The following is a 24,282-nucleotide window of genomic DNA, read 5'->3' on the forward strand; positions in this document are numbered from 1 at the left end:
ACTGTTGCCACTAATCTGAGCTCCTAACACTACAGTATTGATGTTGTTGAGCCTGTGGTGGCTGACCATCAGGCCCTAGTTATGAATGTCGTGGACAGTTAGAAATACTGTACTGGAACCAGCATGGGCTGATAAGCCACATACAGGAGAATTAACTCTGAAAGTCTCCCACTCTTTGCCTCTGCATTACAAAGGATCAACTGAGAATATTTGGATACTTTTGACAATCCAAAATCTGCTTTTGATGAGTTTTTCAATGTCTTCAACTTGCAGTTCAGCATCTTCTTCCCTTCCAAACTGAAGAGATCTTCTGGATTTCCAAGTGTTAAGCCTTCATCAGTTGATGCCAAGCAGTGGTACACGGCTGATCTAAGCAACATCAGGATGCTGGTGTTGGTTGCCAACAACGTCTACAAGATAGCTGATGCCGGTGAAGTAAGCATAACTATTACTCTGTCTATCTTAGGCTCAAGAGGATCTATCAACAGGTGGTGATGAGGGCTAAGAGATGCTGCAATAAAAATGTGATAAGACAGGACACAAATTCTTGTAAAGCTGCATGGAATATAATCAACAGTGTTGAAATTGACATGTTCAAATTAGCTTATATTAGGCCTAAATATAATCGAATCGAATCATATTGAATATAATTTATGTAAATTTATAACATAAATAAATAATTCGATAGTGGAGGAGTTTGGTATTAACAAGACATATTGCTTGCAAAAAATTTGAAAATGTACAATGGGAATTTTGAAATGGATAGCTTGGGTAAGTTAAAACAAAAAACATAGCCTTTTTGTATTTAGAATAGTTTGATCTAAATCTAATCATGTCATACGAAAATTAAATGCGTAGTCAATTCCTACATGAAAACTCATAAATTTCAACATTTAAAATTGGATGTTTGATTTTAGTTGTTTAGAGAAGTTGTTAGATTCACATAAAACGAAAAAGCTAACCCCAAACATTTGCATTTTCATAAACAGCAATCAAATGAATCTAACATTCAATTTAAAGATCAATACACAATGTTTAACGGTATCAGACTTTAACTTTACAGGAATAAGAAAGTTTAAAACTTTTGATCATTATTATGATGTATGTAAAGTTATTGCAATTCAGTGTTTAAATTCATAAATGAAAGAGAATCATAGGCTACACAAGCCAACGAATTTATAGTACAATGTATTTACCTCCATCTTTGTCTCCCATGGTATTAAATATTTAATTTGAATATCCAAATTTTAAGACACAGATATAACACAACACTGATGATTAATAGCCGAAATGTAGAAAGCTATAGTTTTCGAAACGGAAAATAGGAATTATTGTTTAAACGCGTCCATTGAGATGGCGGAATAGAGAAAACCGGACGCTGGCTTAGCGCGTTTAATAGCAATTCTGCCAACCTCATTACTTTTTTAATCAATTTCAGCATGTAAAATAGTTATTTTCGAATCAAAAGAGTTTATAATTGACATAGGTTGGATTAACATATTATCAATATTCATTTTTTCTCATGATAGTAGAGAAAATAACTGCTGATCGTACATCTAAAGATCTGACAGATGGGAGCTCTCTGCTCAAAGTAGTTCTCTAGTTTCTAGTGCTCTGTGCTTTCTGCTCTGGGTCCTTGCCTCCTTGGCTGGGAAAGTCGGAAATTTTATTAAATTTCTGTCCGAAGCTAATCTCAGATTTTTTAATGGAATTCTATGTATTTAATTGTATTTTTAAATCATTTTATTAGTGTTTTTGTTAATAAAAGGTAATGTTTTATAATTAAAAGATACTTTCAGATATGAAATACTTTGCAAGATTATGTTTGTTTATAAAATCAGTTCATTAACCTATTTTGATATGTAAACCTAGAAAATACAACATAACCTTTTCACTAATTAATTATTTTAACATTATTCTAGTTATTGAGTTTTGAAGTCATGTTATTTGCAAATAATTAGTGTCAATGCTTGAACGTATTTTGATTAAAGTGTTCTTATTATTTTAGTGGCATACTAAAGTTTGTAAACATAGTTCAATACGGCAATTCAACTACCGATATGTCGTCATCGATTTCAGTTTTATGCGGGGTATTTATCTAAATTGATTACTTGATACCTACCAATTTATAAAAAAGTAGGAAAGCAGCTCATATTAAATCATCCAGTAAGTTAGTAGCTTCAGGTGTTTACTATCCTTTTTCCTGTAGGCTAAGCTACTTTTACAGTAAACTGTTGCCTATTTGCATACCACAAGTTAACAAAAATTGTAGAAAAATTAGTAATTTTAAACAATAATTGTTCACTAGTTTTTTTGTAAAGTGTTAATTTTTGACAACTAGTAGGACTATATAGGCCTTATAAAACACTTAAGATAAACACATTTTCAACTTCTATTACTAAGAATTTTTATTCAAATCAACTTCATCTCTGATTTCAGATGCTTCCGTGATTGGACATCCTGAAAACCAATGCACTGATTTGGGATTATATGAGTTCATGTAAGTAATCTATTGTATAGTATTTGAAGACTTCCAAGTTACAAAACATTCTGAATGAAAAGGACTAAGAAATTGTCAAAAACCACAAATTTATTGATACTTAGAAAGACCGGTTTCGGTTATTACACCTTTGTCAATCTCTGATAAACTAAAACTAAGCAGCAGAATTTATACTAGTAGGCGAGTACTGCTATTGGTCTAGGGCATGAACGCCTTTCATTGGCCCAGCTAGACAGACTCCTCCCACTCAACGGTGTGACAAAATGGCGGCTTAAGCAACAGAATCGCAATAATAACAAAATTTACTTTCAGTACAAAATAAAAACCAAGAAAACAAGCCAAATATTTGAGTCTAAGCCAAAAATTTTTCAGTACAACGGGATCTACGTGATGAGGAATTCTATTGAGGGTGTATTTTTGTAACTTATGGTACTTTTATTCAGCCTATATCAATTTTTGAAACGACATTGTAAAAGCTTATTAAGGATTCTTATTTTTTGTCAGTAAGATACGTTCAAGTTATCTTTTTAATTTTTTCAAACTCAAATTCTAAATACTTTTGGACCTCATTTCTTTGGGTATATGAGAGGATTTGTTTCATATCGAGGAGCTTAGTTATACTACTAGATTCTCCACCTTTTCTTCATTTTTGTTACGTATTTCTTAACGTTTTTTTCTTTTTATTGTTGTTTCTTCTACCTTATTATGATCCTTCTAATGTTAATCCCTCAATTATGCTATCTTACACTTGTACTCTCTCCTGTAATACCTTCCGATCCATCCATTACCCATTGTGGGATCGTTGTTATATACAGGGTGATTCACAAGGATATGCGGTAACTTTGAGAGCTCATTCAATATGTAAAAATAATGAAAAAAACTTATATAAACATAGGTCCGGAAATGTTTCGTTAGCGAGTTATACAGGGTTAAAGATTTCGCCTGGATTTCAGTTCCGCTGAGTAAATGAAGACTCTCTGAAATTCTGGAAAGTTAAATTTAGGGGCAAATGCCATTGTTTCTTATGGTTTTTTACCTGAAAAATTGATTAGAACAGGTCCCAGAACTGTAAGATGAGTAGTTTTTGAGTAATCCAGTGTAAAATGCAAAAACATTGAGTAAAAAAACACAATTTTTACATTTGGCCAGCAATCGCTTTGTTATTTTACCAATAAACTGATCAAATTTCAGAACAAAACTTGTAGAAAATTTAATTCTAAACAAAACGGTATGATTAAAGTATACAGAAAGTGAACAGATAATCGATTAAAGGAAGTTTTATTGAAAACTGTAATGTAAAGTTATGCAATAAAATTACAGTAAATGCTCAAAAATGTTGCCATTAACTTCAATGCATCTTTCTGCTCGTTTAAGAATTGCTCTTGTTGCTTTTCGTAGTTCTACGGGGCTCTCCTTTAACTGCACAAAGGCTTCATTAATTCGATCAAGTAACGCCTCACGGGAATTTACTTTGACCTCGTAAACATGATCTTTCATCCATCCCCATATGCAGAAGTCCAATGGCGTATGATCTGGTGACCTTGGTGGCCAGTGTATAGGACCACCACGACCGATCCATTTATTTGGGAACTGATGATTTAGATAGGTGGAAACATCATTTGAAAAATGTGGCGGTGCGCCATCATGCTGGAAGTACATCTTGCGTCGCGTTGCAAGAGGAACATCTTCCAGCAATGTCGGTAATTCTTCTTGAAGAAACTGTAAGTACGCCTGACCTGTTAAGCGCTCTAGAAAAATAAACGGTCCAATTAGCTTATCATCAATAACACCACACCATACATTAATGTTAAAACGGTATTGAAAGTTACGTTCAATTGTTGCATGAGGGTTCTCTTCTGCCCATGAATGTTGGTTTCGTAAATTGTTGATACCATCACGAGTGAACTGTGACTCATCGGTAAATAAAATGTACTTGAAGAGTTGACGATGATTGACTAACCAATTGCAGTACTCCAAGCGATGTTCATTGTCTCCTGGTTGTAAATGCTGTACTTTTTGTTTATGGTAGGGATAAAGGTTGTTCTTATTAAGTGTTCTCCAAACTTTACTTTGCGAAACCCTAAACCGCTTTGAAATACGTCTTGTACTAATACCTGGACTACGTTCAACAGCAGCAATAATGTTTTCTTCTACATTAACATCATGTTGGCGAGGGCGGTCAGACTGGATCTTTACGCTTGGAAGTGATCCTGTTTCCCGTAACGTACGAAATGTAGAAATAATGGTTCTAGCATTTGGAATTCTACGATAAGGGTAACGTTGTCTGTATTCTTCCACAGCGATTGTAGCATTGCCTTCACATACACCGTAAATAAACACCATATCGGCGTATTCTTCAGTTGAAAATAAGTATGGCATTACTACTCCAACAATTTAATAATTACTATGGACAAAACAATGCTAACACGGACTAAAATTCAATACGACGAACAGAACAATACACACGTGGACTAAAACTCAGTTGTTACCTCTCAAGGAATTAAAATTCTACATTTCAAATCACATCATTGTTGATCAGCTGTTATTGTAGTGCCAACTTATGAAAAACAAATTATCCGCTCAACATGTGTATTTTTTTTTTATTTATGTTTGTTGTTTATGTTTATTTCTTTATTTTAAAACTGTGTTTTAATATTATTTTATTTTGAAATTTTAGTAAAAAAATTAAGGTGTTAAATTTAAGTAAAAATCATTAACTTTTTACAGATCTTTAATAAGAAATCAACAGAGTTATTGTCGGCCAAATGAAAAACGTGTGTTGTTCTGTTTTCAATAAAACTTCCTTTAATCGATTATCTGTTCACTTTCTGTATACTTTAATCATACCGTTTTGTTTAGAATTAAATTTTCTACAAGTTTTGTTCTGAAATTTGATCAGTTTATTGGTAAAATAACAAAGCGATTGCTGGCCAAATGTAAAAATTGTGTTTTTTTACTCAATGTTTTTGCATTTTACACTGGATTACTCAAAAACTACTCATCTTACAGTTCTGGGACCTGTTCTAATCAATTTTTCAGGTAAAAAACCATAAGAAACAATGGCATTTGCCCCTAAATTTAACTTTCCAGAATTTCAGAGAGTCTTCATTTACTCAGCGGAACTGAAATCCAGGCGAAATCTTTAACCCTGTATAACTCGCTAACGAAACATTTCCGGACCTATGTTTATATAAGTTTTTTTCATTATTTTTACATATAGAATGAGCTCTCAAAGTTACCGCATATCCTCGTGAATCACCCTGTATATATATATATATTAGTCCCAGATAAGGTGTGAACCCCGGCTACCATAGATTCTACATGCAATTTGCAACAAAAAATGTTCAGTAAAATTTTCTCCTATCGACCTTCGTTTTCGAGATATATCGATTTTTCGATATTTTTCAAGTAGGCGTACTTCCAGTCAATATCTCAAGAACCATTGGTCTTAAGTGAATTTTAAGGACATCGTAGAGAAAGAGGACAACATTTTACATTGATTTGAGGTATAAAACATGCCAAAGTCGATTATTGAGTAGTATTTTTTAGCGGTCAAAGTTGAAAAAGAGTGATTTTTGAAGTTTTTTTGAAAACTTCAGACACATTTTTCTCGATTTTTTTCCAGGGTACGAAATAATTTTTATAGCGCAAAAACTTCCTATATATATACACAAATGTATAAATATATATATATATATATATATATATATATATAGATATATATATATATATTTATGTATATATAACATATCGCATATGATTGCAGATGAGTTAGCCAACATGACAGACACTATTCCAAAAACAATGATAATCGGGGCAATGCAGACGAACGGTCTGCCGATGACCTCGAGCGAGGCAACTACCGCCTCCCCGGAAGCATCGAGTACAGCCAGCGATTCCCCCACGCCCACCAACAGTGTAGGCGGCCATGAAAGAAATTGGTCGTCACATTGGCAGGGGTTAGGTAAGGCCATTATTTTCCTATCAATAGATAGTATAGCTTGCTTCTTGCATATGACTCCAACATCATTGGTCAGGAGGCTCAGAGCAGGAGGCCACATGATGCTAAAGAGATCTACTTGGGGATCAAAGGCCGTTTGCATAGTAAAAGCTTGAACCGACTTGAATCAGCTTAAACTCAACATGGCCCATATCATAACAAACGAGACTTGATATGGATTTAATCCAGTTAAGAATGAAATTTCGTTTAAACTGGCCATGTGCAAACTGCACTAAGAAGAGGTTCTCCAATAAGTTGAATGAGAATAAGATCTTGCTGTTTTGTTCCTTTAAGCTGGCCACAGACGAGCGTTCCAACAAGCCATCACTTCATCCATAATGCCCTATGTTTGGCTAAGAATTAGCCAATCGGAGAATATTCTGGGTCGTGTAGGCTTTTTAAAACGCTTGTCAGTGGTCAAATTTATCAAAAAATATTCTTGTTGCTACTTCATCTGTCACTTGGCTTTCGTATAAGAAATTGTTATAAATTGTATACATTATTGCTAAGCATAGCAATAAACTTTCAAGAATTGTCTTACATGATTTGAATGATGAGAGGACTCTTCAAGTATTAAACGTCTCCTCATGTTGTACTATGAAATTACAAATTAATTCAAATTACAACAAATAGTAAACTCCAAATTAGTATTATAATGATGTCAACATCATTATTGTTATCTGATGTCAACATCATCATCAACATGTTAGCATCAAACCACAGTTTTGATTCTTGTAACCTATTAATTTTATTTTAACACCACTTTTGTCAATTCAACATCAGAGTGTAACAAAGTTGTGTCGCCTGCATTCAATACAGAATTATTGAAGCTGAAATCATTAATATTGAATTAGAAAAAAATCTTTATTGATAATCATGTGCAGGAACAGCCTCAAATAATAAAAACAAACATAACATAAAACGTAGTAGAAAAAAGTCTTAAACCTCCTATTGAAATAGCAAAAAGTTATAAACAACAATCATAAACCTATAGTGAGACCTGTAAACTCTAGTAAAGAGTACAGAGATATTAAATACTTCTCGAGTTTTTCACTTAATTTTTTGATGTTCTCTATTGCCTGTAAATCTGTAATTCTAAAGGTAGCATTGTGAAGTATTCCCTTATGTAGTGCGTCTTTTTCTTGAAAAAGTCTATCCTGTGTCTTTCCGTTATCCTCTCAAATCTAGTATAGTAGCCATGACTCTCATTCCGTAGTTCTTCTACAGTATTAAATAAAAAGACTGAAAAATTGTCAAAAACCACAGATTTATTGATAGTTTTAAAGACCGGTTTCGGTTGTTACACCATTGACAATCTCTGATAAACTAAAACTTAATACAAGAGCAGCAGAATTTATGCTAGTAGGCGAGTACTGCTATTGGTCAAGGGCATGAACGCCTTTCATTGGCCCAGCTAGACAGTCTCCTCCCACTTAACTGTATAACAAAAACTTCACAAAATGGCGGTTTAAGCAACAGACTCGCCATGATAACAAAATTTCCTTTCAGTACGGTACAAAATAAGAACCAAGAAAACAAGTAAAAGATAATAAAACAAATATGTATATAGAAAAATTATTGACTAATGTATGCTTATAATGCTATGATAAAACTAAATTTATAGTGTTTTATTGGTTGAAATGAATCTGGTCATTTAAACTATACTGGGAATTGTCCTTAATTACTCTTGTTATTCCTAAAGCCTCTAGAATATTCGATCTGCATTTGTTATTAACACGCGGAAACTCAACATTCTCTTCAACTGTGAACTTGTGATTTTTTATTATCAAATGTTCTGCAAAGTAAGATTCCCCATTTTGTTTATTCCAATCTCTGATGTGTTCTTTAATTATACTTTTGAAACTTCTACAGGGTAATTCCTAACATACATAAAAACATCAAATACATATTGCCAGTAAACTGTAAGAATGCCAAGCTGCGAAAAATCCAGTTTCACATATTCCATTCTTTTTAGATTCATCATTATTCTTGGTAATTTTTTCTGTTGTATGAGAATTCTATTAAGGTTGCTCTTGGTCGTGGCTCCGTAAATGCATAGACCATAGGCCAGATGGGAGTGAATTAATGAGTGAATTAGAAGACTGCATTTATTCGGCATTTTGTCTTGAAGCATACAACCCAGGGAAGATTTTTCACTACCTGACAAACCTGACTATTCCAGGATAAATTAGTGTCGATTTCTAAACCCAGAAATCGTTTACTGTTTACTAATTCCAACATTACATAATCAATAAAGACATTTGGGCAAATTAATAAATTTGCCTAAAATAATAACTAGGTCATTAATAAATTTCCTGCTTCTTAGCTTAATGTGAACTAATTTTTCTTCATTTTATAATTTATTCCTTTAAAATATAATTTGGAAAATATTTAATTAGCAATCATATATTGCATATATCATATATGATGCAATTCACATCATATATTTAGTTTCTATTGAAAGGTAGGCCTATCATGATAAAAAAACAAATACATTCGCTTTGCATCAACGGAATGAAAATTCATGTTATTTAATCTATTGTTGGCATATTCGTTTTCAAGCCTGTGCAAACGTTTTCTTGGATGAGAGGCATGAGCTATTTTTTAAAAATAAATATTTATATTTATTGAAAATTCACAAATTTATACATAATATTATTAATTAATAAACTTTTTATACAATCAAACTTAGTTTCAGCCCAAAACTGTTTCACAAAAACGGTGTTGCCAAAGAATCACAGGCCAAAAACATTCTTACCAACAATTTGAATTTTGTGTAATTTGAATCATATTCAAGCGGAATCAAATCACCAGGGATAAACATCCTGAGGTAACTCTCCTGTTTATAAAAATAGATTTATAAAAACGTTTCAAGTTTTTATTGTTGCAATACAATAAATTATTTCTCGTTCTACTTACTCATATCATGGTTATATGGTATAGCTTACACATTCTCATTCAGCCTCGCTAAGATGGATACTCTGATTGGACTAATGCTCGGTAATTGTTTCACTTGACTAATTTGTCAGTCTTAATTATTACAATTAGTCTGTGTCCTTCTGATTTTGGGCCATGTATTAGAAGCTCAGTTAGAGCATGCACAGAGTGAATAATACTTTCAAGTTTTATACATTACTTCAAGTTGTGTAAAAAATAAATTGTTATTAATGAATGGACAGCTTAGCAGAATTATTCTAAATGGTCAGTCTTACATCCAATTTAATGAGTTATTATGTACAATCAAACTTATTTGCTCCATTGAAAATTAATAAGATTTTAGTTTCATTCTAAAAAATTGATAAAAATTTTGAGTATCTCATTAAATGAAACTTGGAAATTGTTAAGTAGTTTGTAGTAACACAATCTGAATAACTCTATTCCCAACGTTTTTAAATCACATATACTAGAAATTTCAATTGTCATATTCTGTTGAATAGACCATAAATAAATTCCAAAGTATGTTTTCACGAGGTAATACAATATTTGAGTTTTATGATTCTCATTAATGTAGATTCACTTTGAAAAATATTATTATTTTTATATTATAGCCAACGTTGGAACACTTCAGTCTTTTCTCTGTCGTCGATTTAATCTGTTTAACTATTTTAGATCACTTTTTCAACTATTTGTGAAGTGCTTGTTTAGTGGGCTTGTTTAAATTAGCAATTTTCATGTATTCGTATTCAATACTTTATTGATGTTTGTATATCGGCTAGGTTTTACTGTAATCAGTTGTCGGTTTCGGATTTTTGATTTTTTTCAAACTACATGCATTATCAATAGAAAGAAAGATTTTGTATTGAAACAAGCGGTCAAAGGTTCCAGGTTTCTTAATACCTAAATATAGATAATATATTTCACACCGTTTTGTCAACGTCTACAACCATAAACACGTGACTATTGAACTAGTGTAATGATTATGAATTAATATAAGCGAAACATTATCGATTTTGGATTGATGAAAACAGCTTAAATGGTATTGTACATTTTAAAGATTTATTTTGACAATATCAATAATAATGTGAACCAATTAAAATATAAGAGTTACAAGCTGTTGAATTTTGTACACACGGTAGTTGAAATCTTGAAAATAATTAACAAATACCTCGAAAAACTGAAACATAAATTTCTCGTCAAATATCGATTATCGATTATTTTGATAATAATAAGTTAATAATTTGATTGATATAAGGCTGGCCACTAACACTAGAACATGCATGATACACACACAGTCGACATACATTGTTGTGTCATCACAGCTGTGATCACAGAGAAAGGCTTCGGGCATGACTTTTGAGGTTAGGATTTTGTAACTTCGATTTTTGTTGTCAATTTTTTCTTAGCTGCTCCATTTGAATTTAAAAATTATTTTTATATTATTATAATTTGTAATTTCCAGTGGTTTAGTTTCTGTTATTGGCTGTTTATTTTGTTATTCTGTCAGAACCCTTTAGCTTGTTTATTTCTTGTTATTGGTTTTCAATTTCATGTCATCAGTAGCGTCTCGCTGATGACATAAGTGTGTTACTTACAAGTGTTACTTCCAATGTAAGTCGACTGTGTATGTGCATGTATGTTCTACCGTTAGTGGCCAGCCTTGAAAGCCTTTCGCTGATGATGAACATGTGTATGTGCCGTTAGTGCCGTAACGAACATGTCGATCGTTAGTGGTCAGCCCAAGTGTAACCCACATTAGAAAGTGACCGATTGTAAGTTAATGCATGGTTTTGCAGTTTGTGAGGAGCACAGGCAACTGCTGGGCACAGAGGAGGAGTCGTCGGATCGACACAGCAGTGAGGGTGATGGGGAGGGGTGTGAGGGGGATGGGGTGTGGACAATGAACGAGGAGCAGCTGGAGTACTACCGCAAGCAGTTCTGCTCGCTGCAGCCTGACCCCAACAGTCTGCTGCCCGGACAGGTCGCCAGGAAGTTCTTCGAGAAGTCCCGTCTTCCAGTGCAGGAGCTCAGCAAGATTTGGTGAGTTTCATTTCAAACGTTTTATTACAATATTAAAATTTATGTGTTTTCATAGAATTATTTTGTGAAATTTTTTGAAGTTTGTTTCATGTTTTTACGAAAGTTTTATTATTAATCTATCTAAATTTGTTTTATTCTAATTTGTAGTTCTAGATTGATGATTTGGTGTAGAAATTTAAATAGACCTACTAATAACCTACATAATATTTGGTTAATTTGAGACAAAATTAGGAAATTGAACAAGTTTTGGGCAATAGCCTTTTTTTCTTTTTCAACTATTGTATAGTTTGCTCTATCCAATTTGAATTATTGTATTTTACTAACTTGAATATTATAAATATGTCAATATTCATAATTTCAAATCAGAATGTTTTGAGTTGTACATCGGAGGTTCCTCAGATCTCCAACCTCGGACCACTCCTATTTTTCTGATTTTTTTAATGATCTACCATCTGCTATCAGTGAATCCTCAAGCCTTCTGTATGCAGATGATGTAAAAATATTCAAAGAAATCAATGATAAAAGTGATAGCTATGATTTTCAGAGGAATATTAAATTAACTGCTTAGATGGTGTGATACAAGTGGACTGAAAATAAATGTGGCTAAATATTCATGGGTTCTACTCGGCAATCCTCCACTCATGGAGGTGTTTATATAATTGGTATCCCATTGGAGTCGTTCAGGGACCTTAAGTTGTATTCAGCCCTGACCTTTCTTTCGATTCACATATTGATTACATAGCTAACAGAGCCAATCAACAGATAGGTGTCATATTGAGGACATGCTCACCCTTCAGTGATGTGGTACCTCTGCTACTCCTAAACAAATCAATTGTGAGGATTCTATTAGAGTATGCAAGCTAAGTATGGACTCATCATATTGTTCAGATTCACCTTCTAGAACGTTTGCAAAACTAATTTTTGGATGCATCTATTATAAAAACAGAGTTTTCTGTCCCTGTGATTACTCAACCAATTCCCTCAGAATTGTGTTCAATGTTAGATCACTGAAAGTAAGACGTGATGTTGAATTACTTGTTTTCCTGTACAATCTGTTGAATAATAGGATTGATTCTTTCTACCTGCTTTCTAAAATCAACAGCTTGACGATCTGGATTTTCATTTCATATTTCTCGCTCCAGAACGGTATGCCATTATAACTTTCTTTCAAGTAGAGCTCAATGAATTTTCAATAGTTATTCGGAGGACTTGGATATCTTCTGGTTCTCCCCTTCCAAATTCCGAAGGATTTCATATGATTTAGTCGAGTAGTCGCCTCCAACACGCTCCGAACTCGCTCTGCAATCGCTCCACGCACGCTCCGCAATCGCTCCGATCATGAACGTTACGGGAGATGTTAGCTCTTCTCGCGTTCCACTTTTGCTCCCCGGTCGATCATCAATCGATCTGCTCGAGTGACGTTCGATTGCGGAACAGAGCGAAAGTCTGTACGCACCTTTAGATATACTAGTGATTATTATATTTTCCCAAGGTAAAATTGTGCACTGGTTTATCATAGTGCATTTTTCAAATTGTATTCAGTCACTCTATGTTTATTCATTTACATATAGCTGTATATTTCTTTTATTTTCCATCTTATTTAAATTTTATAATTAGCTTGAGTTGGCAGCCGTGGTCTGCTGTGAGAAGTGCTGTTGAGATCGCGTCCTACCGAAAAGTAATTTTTGAAAGTGAATAGTGTATTTGAAGGAAACTGAGCATTGGAGAACCAATAGTTCGACTTGTGAGTGTGTGTAATAGATCTAAACTTCGCATACAGAGTGTGATATATGTAATGTAAATGCATAAGAAAGTGAGCTAGTACAGATGTTAGGTTAGCCAAAAAGAAGCCGGGGAAAGATTTCATAGACGTTGTTAGGTTGAGAATGAACTTTGAACTACGTGCAACAAACCTATGAATTGAACATTTACCAGGATTCAAGGGGGAACAACAACGGTAAAAGACAAGGATAGGAAGATTCGTGTGGAAGAGAGACATTAAAGAGGCTCACACCCGGAATAGTAGCATCATAATCATCAGACCGTTATCTTCTATGGCATTCTGAGCGCCTCAATAATCCTATCAGTTAGAATTTCGCCGAATTATTGTATTCAAAATAAACAAACATTTTCAAAAATAGAACAATGCTGGAATATCTCTACGGCCCGTAGATAAGTGGTTCCGAGCATTCAAAAAGGAATAGTAATAATATATAGAAGAAGTATTCAAACATACTTAAAGTGATTAGTAGCATATGAATTAAGAACACCGAAGTCTACCGAGGATAAAAGCGTTGTTTTTTGGAGGAAAAATTAGACAAGATATTGAAAAAGTTGGAAAAGCTAGACACTTTAGAGACTAAAGTTGAAATGTCATCTTGAGAATGAAGTAGAAGAGATTCGATCTGAAATAAATAAGATGAAGGAGAATAATTCCAAAATTGAGAAAATGAAGGAAGAAAGAGAGAGAAAAAACAATTTGATGATATTTGGCATTAAGGGTAGGAATTTCTTTGCAATGAGTGAGGAAGTGATGAGTGTTTTGAAGTTCCTGGTTCCCGAAATAGATAACAACTATATTAGGGACTTATGGAGAATTGATAGGAGCAAGGAAAGATCTCCAGTCGTTGTTACACTGAATTCAATCACAATAAAAAATATGGTATTAAGGGGGAAAGGAAAACTTCGAGGAGAGCAGCGCTCCAAGAATGTTCAGGTTAAAGAGGATTTTACAAAAGAAATAACGGAAATCAGGAAACTGTTATTTCCTCATCTTATAAGATTGAAAGAAGAGGGCAAGAAAGTGATAATGGTAGGCAATAAACTGAAAGTGAACGATGATTGGTGGTCACTAGAGGAGTTGAATAAAGAGGCGAACTCTACAAAAAGTGCTAGAAGCGAAGAGGCATCTCCGAACCAGAAGAAAAAAGGGAACAATAATGGTACACAAGGAAATCAGTTGGCGAATAAAGAGAAGAAACTGGTCAGAGCCAGCAGCCTGGATAAATATTTCAATATAAGCATGGAAAGGAGCATAAATGGCAAACAGGCAGATGAGCGGGGAGAGTCGGGAGACGGGTCTCAGAAATCGGTTGGAACTGGAAGGAATGAGAAAGTAAAAGAAACTTCAACTAAGCAATCATAGCAGCAACAGGCAGAAAGAAGGACTGGATTCATACAGGAACGGAGGGGAAATAAAAATATTAGTAACAGAAAATTGTTATACATCGGCACATTTAATGCGAGAACAGTTTTAGGCGAGGGTAAGATTATTGAGTTGGAGGAGGCAATGGGGGAAATTGAGTGGGACATGGTTGGACTAGCGGAAATAAGACGGAGATATGAAGAAATAGTTAAACGTAATAATGGTCATATCTTATGCCATTCAGCAGCCACAGGAGGGCATAGGGGAGTGGGATTCTATATTAACAAAAGGTTGAAAGATGGACTCACAGAATTTAAAGCTATTTCGGATAGAGTTGCCTTCATCCGTTTACAAGTAGGGAATGATAAATTTATAATCATACAAGTACATGCACTAACAACAGAAAGCGAAGAAGAAGAAGAAGTTGATCTGTTTTACCGGTCTGTAGAAGAAGTAATGGCACTTAGGAAACCCGGAGAGAAGCTGATTATTATCGGAGATTTCAATGCAAAAGCAGTTACAAGGAGTTATGGAAACAGAAGCAGTAGCAGATACGGAGAAGAAGAGCTTACAAATGAAAGAGGGGAGAAGATGTTAGATTTCGCTATGAGTAACAATCTTAAAATAATGAACATGTTTAATCATGGAAGTATTGAGGAATGGTGGACTTGGAAATCTCCAGTAGGCAACATACATGAAATAGATTATATAATTATAGAGAACGGCAACGATACAGTCAGGAAAATGGAAGTCGTTAAAAATTTCAAGTTTGACTCGGATCACAGGTTACTGATGAGCGAAATGCTTCTACACAAAAGAAGATTCCGCATAAAGCAAAAGCGATTGATAATAAATCAGATGAATGCTGAAAATTTTGTAAAACATTTAGAAGAAGAAACATATTGGAGAATAGTGGCCTAGAAGAAATATATAATAACCTCATACAGTCCATACATACAGCTTCTGTCAAATCAGAGGGAGAGCAACAAAGAAACGGAAGAAGGAGAAGTAATAGGATTTCAGCTGAAACAAGGGAACTTATCGAAAAGCGTGAAAGTTTGAATAGAATTGTAAATAAAACTGAAGATCAAAAGGATGAGCATAGACGACTTAGAAAAGAAGTAAGGAAAAAAATAAGGAAGGAGGTAGAAGAATATGAAGAAAACAGTCAGTGCAATTATGTCAACAACAGGATCGACTAAGAAAATAAATAAACAGCTGATCACAAATAAAAAAAATGGATCCCAAAACTGAACATGGAAGGAGTGACAACGGCTAGGTGGCAGATACTAGAAGAAATTTCCAAATTTTATGAAGAGGTATACAAAATGATAAATGCCAATGACAGATGGGAAATGACGGACAATCAGCCTGTCCTGTGAGCCCGAAATCTTAGAAGAAGAAATAAGTAATGTTCTGAAAAAAGAGAAATCTCCAGGAAGCGACGGTATCACGAACGAGTTACTAATATTGGGTTTGGAAAAACAATTAAAACCTCTTAAACTCCTATTCAATAGAATATTGAGAGACAAAGTGATACCAAAGGATTGGAAAACAAGTAAAGTAATTATACTCTTCAAGAAGGAATTCAGATTTGATATACAAAATTATAGGCCCATTACTCTATCAAGTCTTCGCTAGCATTATTAAAAATAGGATTATGAATGCAGTATATGAAAATCATCCATCTTCACAAGCAGGATTCAGACCAGGATACTCAACCGTAGACCACTTACAAGCAGCGAATCAACTCATTGAAAAGTGCTTAGAGTACAATGTACCAGTATACTTAGGATTCGTGGATTTCCACAAGGCATTTGATAGTCTGAGGCATTGCAGGATGTGGGAGGCACTGGAAGCATCAGCAAAGATTATATAAATGTGATTAGGAGTATCTACAAGGATACAGAAGTATTTATTGAGTTGGAGAGAAGAGGAAGGAATATCAAGATAGAGAGAGGGGTAAAGCAGGTTTGTCCATTGTCCCCGGTTATCTTCAACTGCTGCCTGGAGTACATATTTAGAAGGCTAGAGTGGGAGGATAGAGGTTTGAGTATCAACGGATATAAACTCACGAATTTAAGATTCGCCGACGACGTAATGATTGTCGCAGAGAGCGCCTACCAGTTGAAAGAGATGTTGAACAAATTGGTAGAAATTAGTGGCATGATGGGTCTCCAGCTGCATGCTCAAAAAACAAGAATAATGACCAATTCGGAGAGAGAGGAGCTTAGTTGCGGCATCATTGAGTATGTTGATGATTATGTATATTTGGGGCAGACCTTGTCATTCACAAATCGATTGGAAAAAGAAGTAAAACTAAGAATTGACAAGGGATGGAAAAAATACTGGAATTGGTAGAAATTAGTGGCATGATGGGTCTCTAGCTGAATGCTCAAAAAACAAGAATAATGACCAATTCGGAGAGAGAGGAGCTTAGTTGCGGCATCATTGAGTATGTATATTTGGGGCAGACCTTGTCATTCACAAATCGATTGGAAAAAGAAGTGAAACCAAGAATTGACAAGGGATGGAAAAATACTGGATGTTGAAAAAGATATTCAAAGGAAACTTCTCCAATGATCTAAAAGCGAAAGCCCTGTCATCATGCGTCTATCCAGCAATATTATATGGGTCACAAACGTGGGCGCTGACAGAAAAGTTGGATAAGAGACTAGAGACGACACAAACAAGAATGCTACGCAGTATCCTGGCAATCAAGCTGAGTCAAAGGGTGAGGAACAGCGATGTATTGAGCAGAGTGAGAGTGAAGTACATGCAAAAGGAGGCTCACATCGCGAAATGGAAGTGGGCAGGGCATGTGGCCAGAATGCAGGAGGACCGATGGACCAAGATCTGCACCGACTGGATTCCGAGGGAAAAGAAGAGAAGAAGAGGACGACCAACCACAAGATGGAGGGACGAAATGAACCAAAGAGTTGGCTATGCATGGACCACTACGGCCAGAGATAGAAAAATGTGGTGCAAAATAGTGTCGAAATTATGAAACTATGAAAGGAACTTAATATAAACTGTATATAAACTGTTTTCAACTCAATTACCTCAAGTAGAGAGGCTTTTGTTCTAAAAGAATGTCGATAAAGCTATTATTATTATTATTATTTATAATTAGCTTTATATTACATTTTTATTCATATTTTTAATCTTCTTTCTATTGAAAATTATTGTATTGTGTGAAGGAGGCAAAATAAGTTTCTAAGTGTTGTCTTCATTAATAAATAAATATTATTCAAATTAATAAATATTTGTGGACAGAAAACTGTGATATGAAAAGTAAAAAGTGACTTAATTCGAACTTATACTTTGAATTTGGAGGGGAATATTGAAGGGTTCGCCTGTTTTTGTTCTACCAATATCATTTTAATGTTTAATGATAAGTAATTTTGTACCTATAGATAAATAATAATTAATGATAGGCCTACAATGAAAAAGTTTTACTATCTCAAATTTCTTTGAAAATCGCCTAAAATTGATTTACTATCCTTAAGAGCTGTTTGCACAGTATCAGCTTGAAATAAATTTCATTTTAAACTGGATTAAATGCATATCAAGTCTCGTTCATTATAATGTGGTTCATTTTTAGTTTAAGCCACCAGCTGATTGAATTCAGTTTAAGCTTTGACTGTGCAAACGGCCCTTAATAATTTTTAATCTTTTAAAAAATATTATTTCATATCAAAATAGATTCAATCTGTATACATAAGCAGTTGGAATCGTTGAGAATGTTTTATTGATAATAAGTGTGGTTGATGTATGTGGTGGTTGACAGGCAACTATCCGACGTGACAAAGGACGGCGCTCTGTCGTTGGCCGAGTTCAACACAGCGATGCACCTGGTGGTACTCAGACGTAACAACATCCCACTGCCTGATACTTTGCCTGCCCCCCTCATGCCCCCCGCCGCCCTTATGTCCGCCTCCGATGCCTCCGATGACGTCAGCAGTCCTGTGGCAGCACCTCCGCCTCCAGTGCCGCCTCCGCAGCCACCCAGTCCCACCCCCAGCAACACTGAGTCGGCGTCGTCGCCTCATCGCGGCAAAGAGGTTTGTTTGCATGCATGATAGAACGTCTATAATTTTTTAAATTTCAAACGTTTGAAATTGAAAAACAAAGTTTTATTTCTGTCACATCCACGTTTATTATAGACTACTTTTTTACTGAACTGCAGTTTCGTGTTGAAACTACAGCTGAATATGTGTTGGTTTCAACACGAAACTGCAGTCCTCTACAAGAGTATAATAAATGTGGATGTGACAAAAATAAAACTGTATTTTTTCAATTATGGAAAAACTCGACAATATCAATTCTCATTCAACTTGTTCCAATTTTTAATTTCTAAGGTTTTAATTCAACTCCAAATATTAATTATCAGTGGCCAAATAAAGCCTATGATGTATGAATTCTACGATATTACCTCATTTTTAGGAAGAAACTTAAATTGAAAATGTTATAATACAATTTGTTATTAAAACAATTAATTTATATAATATGCTATTTAATTCACTCACAAGATTTTGTAATTTGATAAAAGATGAGTTTGAAAAAAGAGATATCAGTTATTTACGACTGAAAACTTATATATTTTGATTTTTTTGTAATGTAGTCATACTTTTAATTTTAGAATATAGTAGTGAAAACGTTTTAGATTGAAAATAAAAAAAATAGGTGTCATTGCTTCAAGTTTGACTGTTGCTATTTATTTGATTTCAGTGGACAAAATTCTTCGATTCTCCAACCAGCTCGGTGTCATCTCCTGGTCCAAAACCTGTCAATTTCGATTTTCACAAATCGGCTGTTGAGCAGGTAATAAAAAATTCATTTAAAAATAACTTTATTCATTGTTCTATTCTAGTTTGTTAGCCCAGTAGTCAGCTCTATATAGGTTAATTTATTCAGTTTCTGTGTGTAATAAAAACTACTACTTTCGATTCAATAACTTTCTATTTTAATGTTTTTAATCACTTTCCAGTTATTAGGATCCCACCCAAAACTAGAATGTCATTCAATAATTAGACTTGTCTGAGTAATATGATTGACGAACTATAGATTAAAATGAACACTCTAGAACAATTTGAAATATATATTTGAAATATATACACATCAAAAGAGATCCCAACAACAGCCTTAATGAACAGACAAACTTCAAATTTCACAGCCTCTTCAACCTCCTACTACTCCAATAACCTGCAAATTCAAACATTCCCGCCACCCCCGCCGCCAACCATTCAAATAATCCCACCACTCCTACTACCCATGCTGCTGTAACTACCTGTGAATTCCACAACGGAAGTGCCAACCAGTGTTGAAAAAGGGCCTAGCGTCCGAAAGCGCTCCACAAATGTGAGTGGAAGCTAATACTATAAATCAGACTGCTTTGTCGTAATTTAAGTATTTGAAAGTGATTAAAAATAGTATCTGTTTTGACGAAATGATTGACTGAAATCATGGATTAAGAATAGTATCTCTTTTGACAAAATGATTGACTAGAATCATGGATTAAAAATAGTATCTGTTTTGACAACAGTTCATATTCCTTTGATAGAATCTTATTTGATCTCAAGTAATTGATCTAAAAAGTAGAAAATATAATAATTTCTAATCCACCTTGAATTAAAAATATGGTTTATAATAATTAACAGTTAAATGATACGAATAATAGATAGAGATACAATTATAATCACACAAAGTGACACAAAAGTAGACAAGAAACTCATGAGGTTCTGTGACCTAAGATTTATGTGATTAGTTGTGACTTTTGGGCAATTCTATGACTGGTTTGCAGTGCTTTTCACATTTTATTTTCGTTTGATAAGAAAAAATACTTTTTTTAGTGTATTCGATACACAAAGAAGCTTGATGCCCAACCGAACAGTGCATTGAGAATCATTTCAGGCGTAATAATACCGACTCCCGTTCCATGGCTTCCAGTTTTAGCTAATATAGCCCCAACACAGCTTCGTAGAGAAGAGCACCTGAAAAGAGAATGGGAAAAGTGCCTACACAATCCAAAAACGACTATGTATGATGACATCCCACTCTTTCCACAAAGTACCCTCAAATCAAGAAATCCTCCAAGTAAGATGTTCCCAAAAATTATGGAGCGTGGTAGCATGAAAGAGAAGTGGAAATCAAAGTGGGTACAAGATGCACCCACAAATAACTTTCTAGTTCAAGATCCAACTGAAAGGGTGCACGGATTTGATGTTCAAAGGAAAGAGTGGAGTGCTCTTAATGGGATCCGTGTAGGAAAAGCGATGCGCTCAGGAGCAAAAGAGATGGGGCATACAGCAGTCAGATTTGTGTGAGAGTGGCCAAACACAAACCATGAGCCACATAACTGCTGAATGTCCGATCCATTCTTTTAACGGAGGCCTAAGAGAGCTGCATGAAGCCACAAACAGAGCTTTAGACTGGTTAAGCAGCTAAGAATAGAATATTGTGAGTGACTCTGGAAGAAGAACTGAATATTTTTATTTTTAGGCTAGGCCTGAAACTGATTTTATGTTTTTGGAGACGAGGGTCTAAGACCTGATTTTTATTTCCTGAAAAGAAGAAAAACGAATTTCAAGGATGATTTTGGCATCGGGACCATACGATTGAATGAATGTGTATTTGATGTTGATAGTGAATGTGAATTTCAGGATCCGAAAATTCTTCACCCGGTACCCCTGCGAGTGACGCCCGGGCCGGACTCGCTGGAAGAGGAGCCGAAACAGCTGAGTGGCGGAGACACCAGTGCTAGTCCCATTCGACCGATTCAGAGACCTCAGCCCAAGAAAACGCCAGGTATGCTTGCCATCCCGGCCATCGTCACTTTCCACCAATTTTTCAATTGTTACATGCGTCTGAATGAAAATTTATCGAAAGTGAAGTAATTAAAAACACTGATCGCTAGAAACTTTCAAACTCTAAATTTTCCGTCTATGAGGAGCTTTAGTTAGACTATTTATTGATTCTCTTGAAACTGTCAGCATTCTCATAAATAGCATCAATGCTGTCAGTTTAAAGTGAATCTCGCTATAGAATTATTGAATAGGCTAATCGTATCTAACTAAAGTAATTGACCGAGCGAAGTGAGGTCTAAGATTCAAGTCGACGGTTTTGCATTTCTCTTTATGTTTATTTGTTTATATTTATGTTCTTATGTCCTGCATTTACAGCGAAACGCAGCAATAGATTTTCATGAAATTTGACAGGTATGTTCCTTTTTGAATTTTGGGTCGACGTATACATTCTGTTTTTTGAAATTTTGCATTTTAAGGATAATACAAAAGGAAAAGGAGTCTCCTTTGAACGCCAATATTACCGTAAAATCAGACTTTAGAATTATTCATCATAAATCAGCTGTCTAGTGGACTATAATACTACCCGTTCAAAAACATCGAACATCTTGAAAATGTATCTTTCCATCAACGTTATAGACAGTTGCAGCCAGACCTGATATCAGCGATCACACTCACATTCCGGGACGACACGTCACGGTACGATAGGACAGAAAGCTCTATATTTATTTAGGATTTTTTCTAGACATTTTAAATTGATAAATTATTTATTAATTTTTGAGAAAACATAACAGGTCAATGTAACTTACTGAGCGCGAGGTCTACTAGTAAATTTAAGGATTGCACATTATCAACAAATAAAAATTCATCCTATTCTAAGTCATTCTATTGTCATGATCTCCTGGATCAGTATGCTATTAAGGCAATAGAATGATGTTTTCATCTCGTCCAGTCTGATAGTCGAAGAAAGTAGTTGGAGAGTGGAAGGTTTTACTATATTATATTATACTATAAATAATTGACCGAGCGAAGTGGAGTCTAAGATTCAAGTCGACGGTTTTGCATTTCTCTTTATGTTTATATTTATGTTCCGCATTTACGGCGAAACGCGGCAATAGATTCTCATGAAATTTGACTGTATGTTCCTTTTTGAATTTCGCGTCGACGTATATATATATAAGGTTTTTTGAAATTTTGCTTTTCAAGGATAATACAAAAGGAAAAAGTGTCTCCTTCAAACGCCATTGTTACCGTAAAAATCAGACTATAGAATTATTCATTATAAATCAGCTGTCGAGTGGATTATTAATCGCATGCAATGAGCAATGACGCATGCAATTATTAATAACTGAAAGTATTTTCTCTCGACCTACATCTGCTTTCAACTCGGGCTGACCTGTTGCCGGTATGTTTTGAAGGAGATTAGCTTTTGATGTTAGCATTTTTGATTTCAACTTCAACAGTCATTAGCCGTTTTCATATCGATATCTCGCCGACACAACATACAGACAGAATTTATGGACAGAGGAGGCTGTGGTTTACAAATGTGCGATGTCTCCGTTCACAGAATTACTAGTTTATTGGGAACACATATAGTTCTCGAGTTACTAATAAATAATGGGAGGATTTTCATTTATTGATAATTCGTCGACTTTCAGACTAGAAGAGAGAGATTATAGAATGAAATATAATCATCTGAATAATAATAAAAATAATTGAGGATGGAAACAATGGCATACGTACCACATGTAATATACTTGTATACTTGTTAATGAATGCATTGGAGACGTAATATAAACAAAGGTATTTCTTTTTCCTGTAAGACACACTGCAAATTAGTTATTAGCACTAGTCATTATATCGAATCACCATGTTGAATTGATTTGTATTTATTTATAAAATAGAATATTATAGTATCCTTTTTTGAAATTAATAAAATAATAAATTAAAAATGCAAATTATAACAACTAGTTTCAGTGATGTTTATTAATTTCAAAAAGGGTACTAGAATTATATTTTTAAAATAAATAGAAGTAGCCCTGAATTCATACATTTTAAGATGATTTGTATTTATTGAGTTGTACTGTGTGTGGTGTGTTACTACAGATTATCATAACTATTTTATTTTAACCAATTCGTATGGGTTTTTTGTTCTTTGGCTGAACCATGTGACTACGTCCACTATACTTTGAATTAGAATATAATAACTTGAATCTATATTTATGTTTTTTTCTGTATTTTATTGTAGCCCCTGCTCCCGGTGCCATTCCACCACCTCCCCAGTCGCTGGCCGAGGAATCCGTCGGGTAAATATCACCTTCTCAGTACTGCCTTATAATCAATAATGGATAAGTTTTCATATCGTTTGAATGCAAAACAAGACAAATATAAACAATGCTTCCGCTTCTTGAAATATCTTCTTACTTAGAAAGTTCATTGTATAGGGGTTAGAGAATCGTAAATATTGTATTGTATACCGTAACAGTTACAAGCTGTCGGTTTTATTTAAAATATAAATCTATAAAAAGAAAAATTTTTTAAAGAAAATTACATTTTTCCACAAATTAGCTGTAATTTGAGCATTGTCATTCTCAAGAATAAGGTCATCCTTGATAGAATGTTAATCTGTGGACAATTATTTTTTTCTTTAAACTGGAATAGATCTATTTAATAAAATTGTCTCATTCTTGTAACTTATAGAATCTAAATAGAAAAACTTGTTAAAATAAAATGTTACCAGTAAAAGATTTACAAAAGCATGGTGCACAGCCTTAAATGGAAAAAATCCAATATTCTGTAGTTGATATCGAAATATTCGAATTATTGAATGAAAAAGACTAAGAAATTGTCAAAAACC

At 34.3% G+C, this 24,282-nt stretch overlaps 2 protein-coding genes across 2 annotated transcripts in view; one reads left to right on the top strand and one right to left on the bottom strand.

Moving 5' to 3' along the window:
* LOC111047479 (chromatin assembly factor 1 p55 subunit) overlaps nt 1-1,588 on the bottom strand; it is a 32,483-nt gene extending 30,895 nt beyond the window's left edge. The window contains exon 1 of the mRNA XM_022333239.2: nt 1,197-1,588. Coding sequence (XP_022188931.1) covers nt 1,197-1,215 — 19 coding nt within the window. The 5' untranslated portion in view covers nt 1,216-1,588. The remainder of the gene's footprint in view (nt 1-1,196) is intronic.
* Nucleotides 1,589-1,617: 29 nt separating this feature from the next.
* Nucleotides 1,618-24,282, top strand: part of LOC111058797 (ralBP1-associated Eps domain-containing protein 1) — a 32,174-nt gene continuing 9,509 nt past the window's right edge. The window contains exons 1-8 of the mRNA XM_039434877.1: nt 1,618-1,768; nt 2,440-2,500; nt 6,267-6,464; nt 11,234-11,477; nt 18,413-18,686; nt 19,354-19,446; nt 21,285-21,429; nt 23,674-23,731. Of these exons, the coding sequence (XP_039290811.1) occupies nt 2,491-2,500; nt 6,267-6,464; nt 11,234-11,477; nt 18,413-18,686; nt 19,354-19,446; nt 21,285-21,429; nt 23,674-23,731 (1,022 nt within the window). The 5' untranslated portion in view covers nt 1,618-1,768; nt 2,440-2,490. The remainder of the gene's footprint in view (nt 1,769-2,439; nt 2,501-6,266; nt 6,465-11,233; nt 11,478-18,412; nt 18,687-19,353; nt 19,447-21,284; nt 21,430-23,673; nt 23,732-24,282) is intronic.

The sequence above is a fragment of the Nilaparvata lugens genome, chromosome 1 (genome assembly GCF_014356525.2).
Source record: "Nilaparvata lugens isolate BPH chromosome 1, ASM1435652v1, whole genome shotgun sequence".
Lineage (NCBI taxonomy): Eukaryota > Metazoa > Arthropoda > Insecta > Hemiptera > Delphacidae > Nilaparvata > Nilaparvata lugens.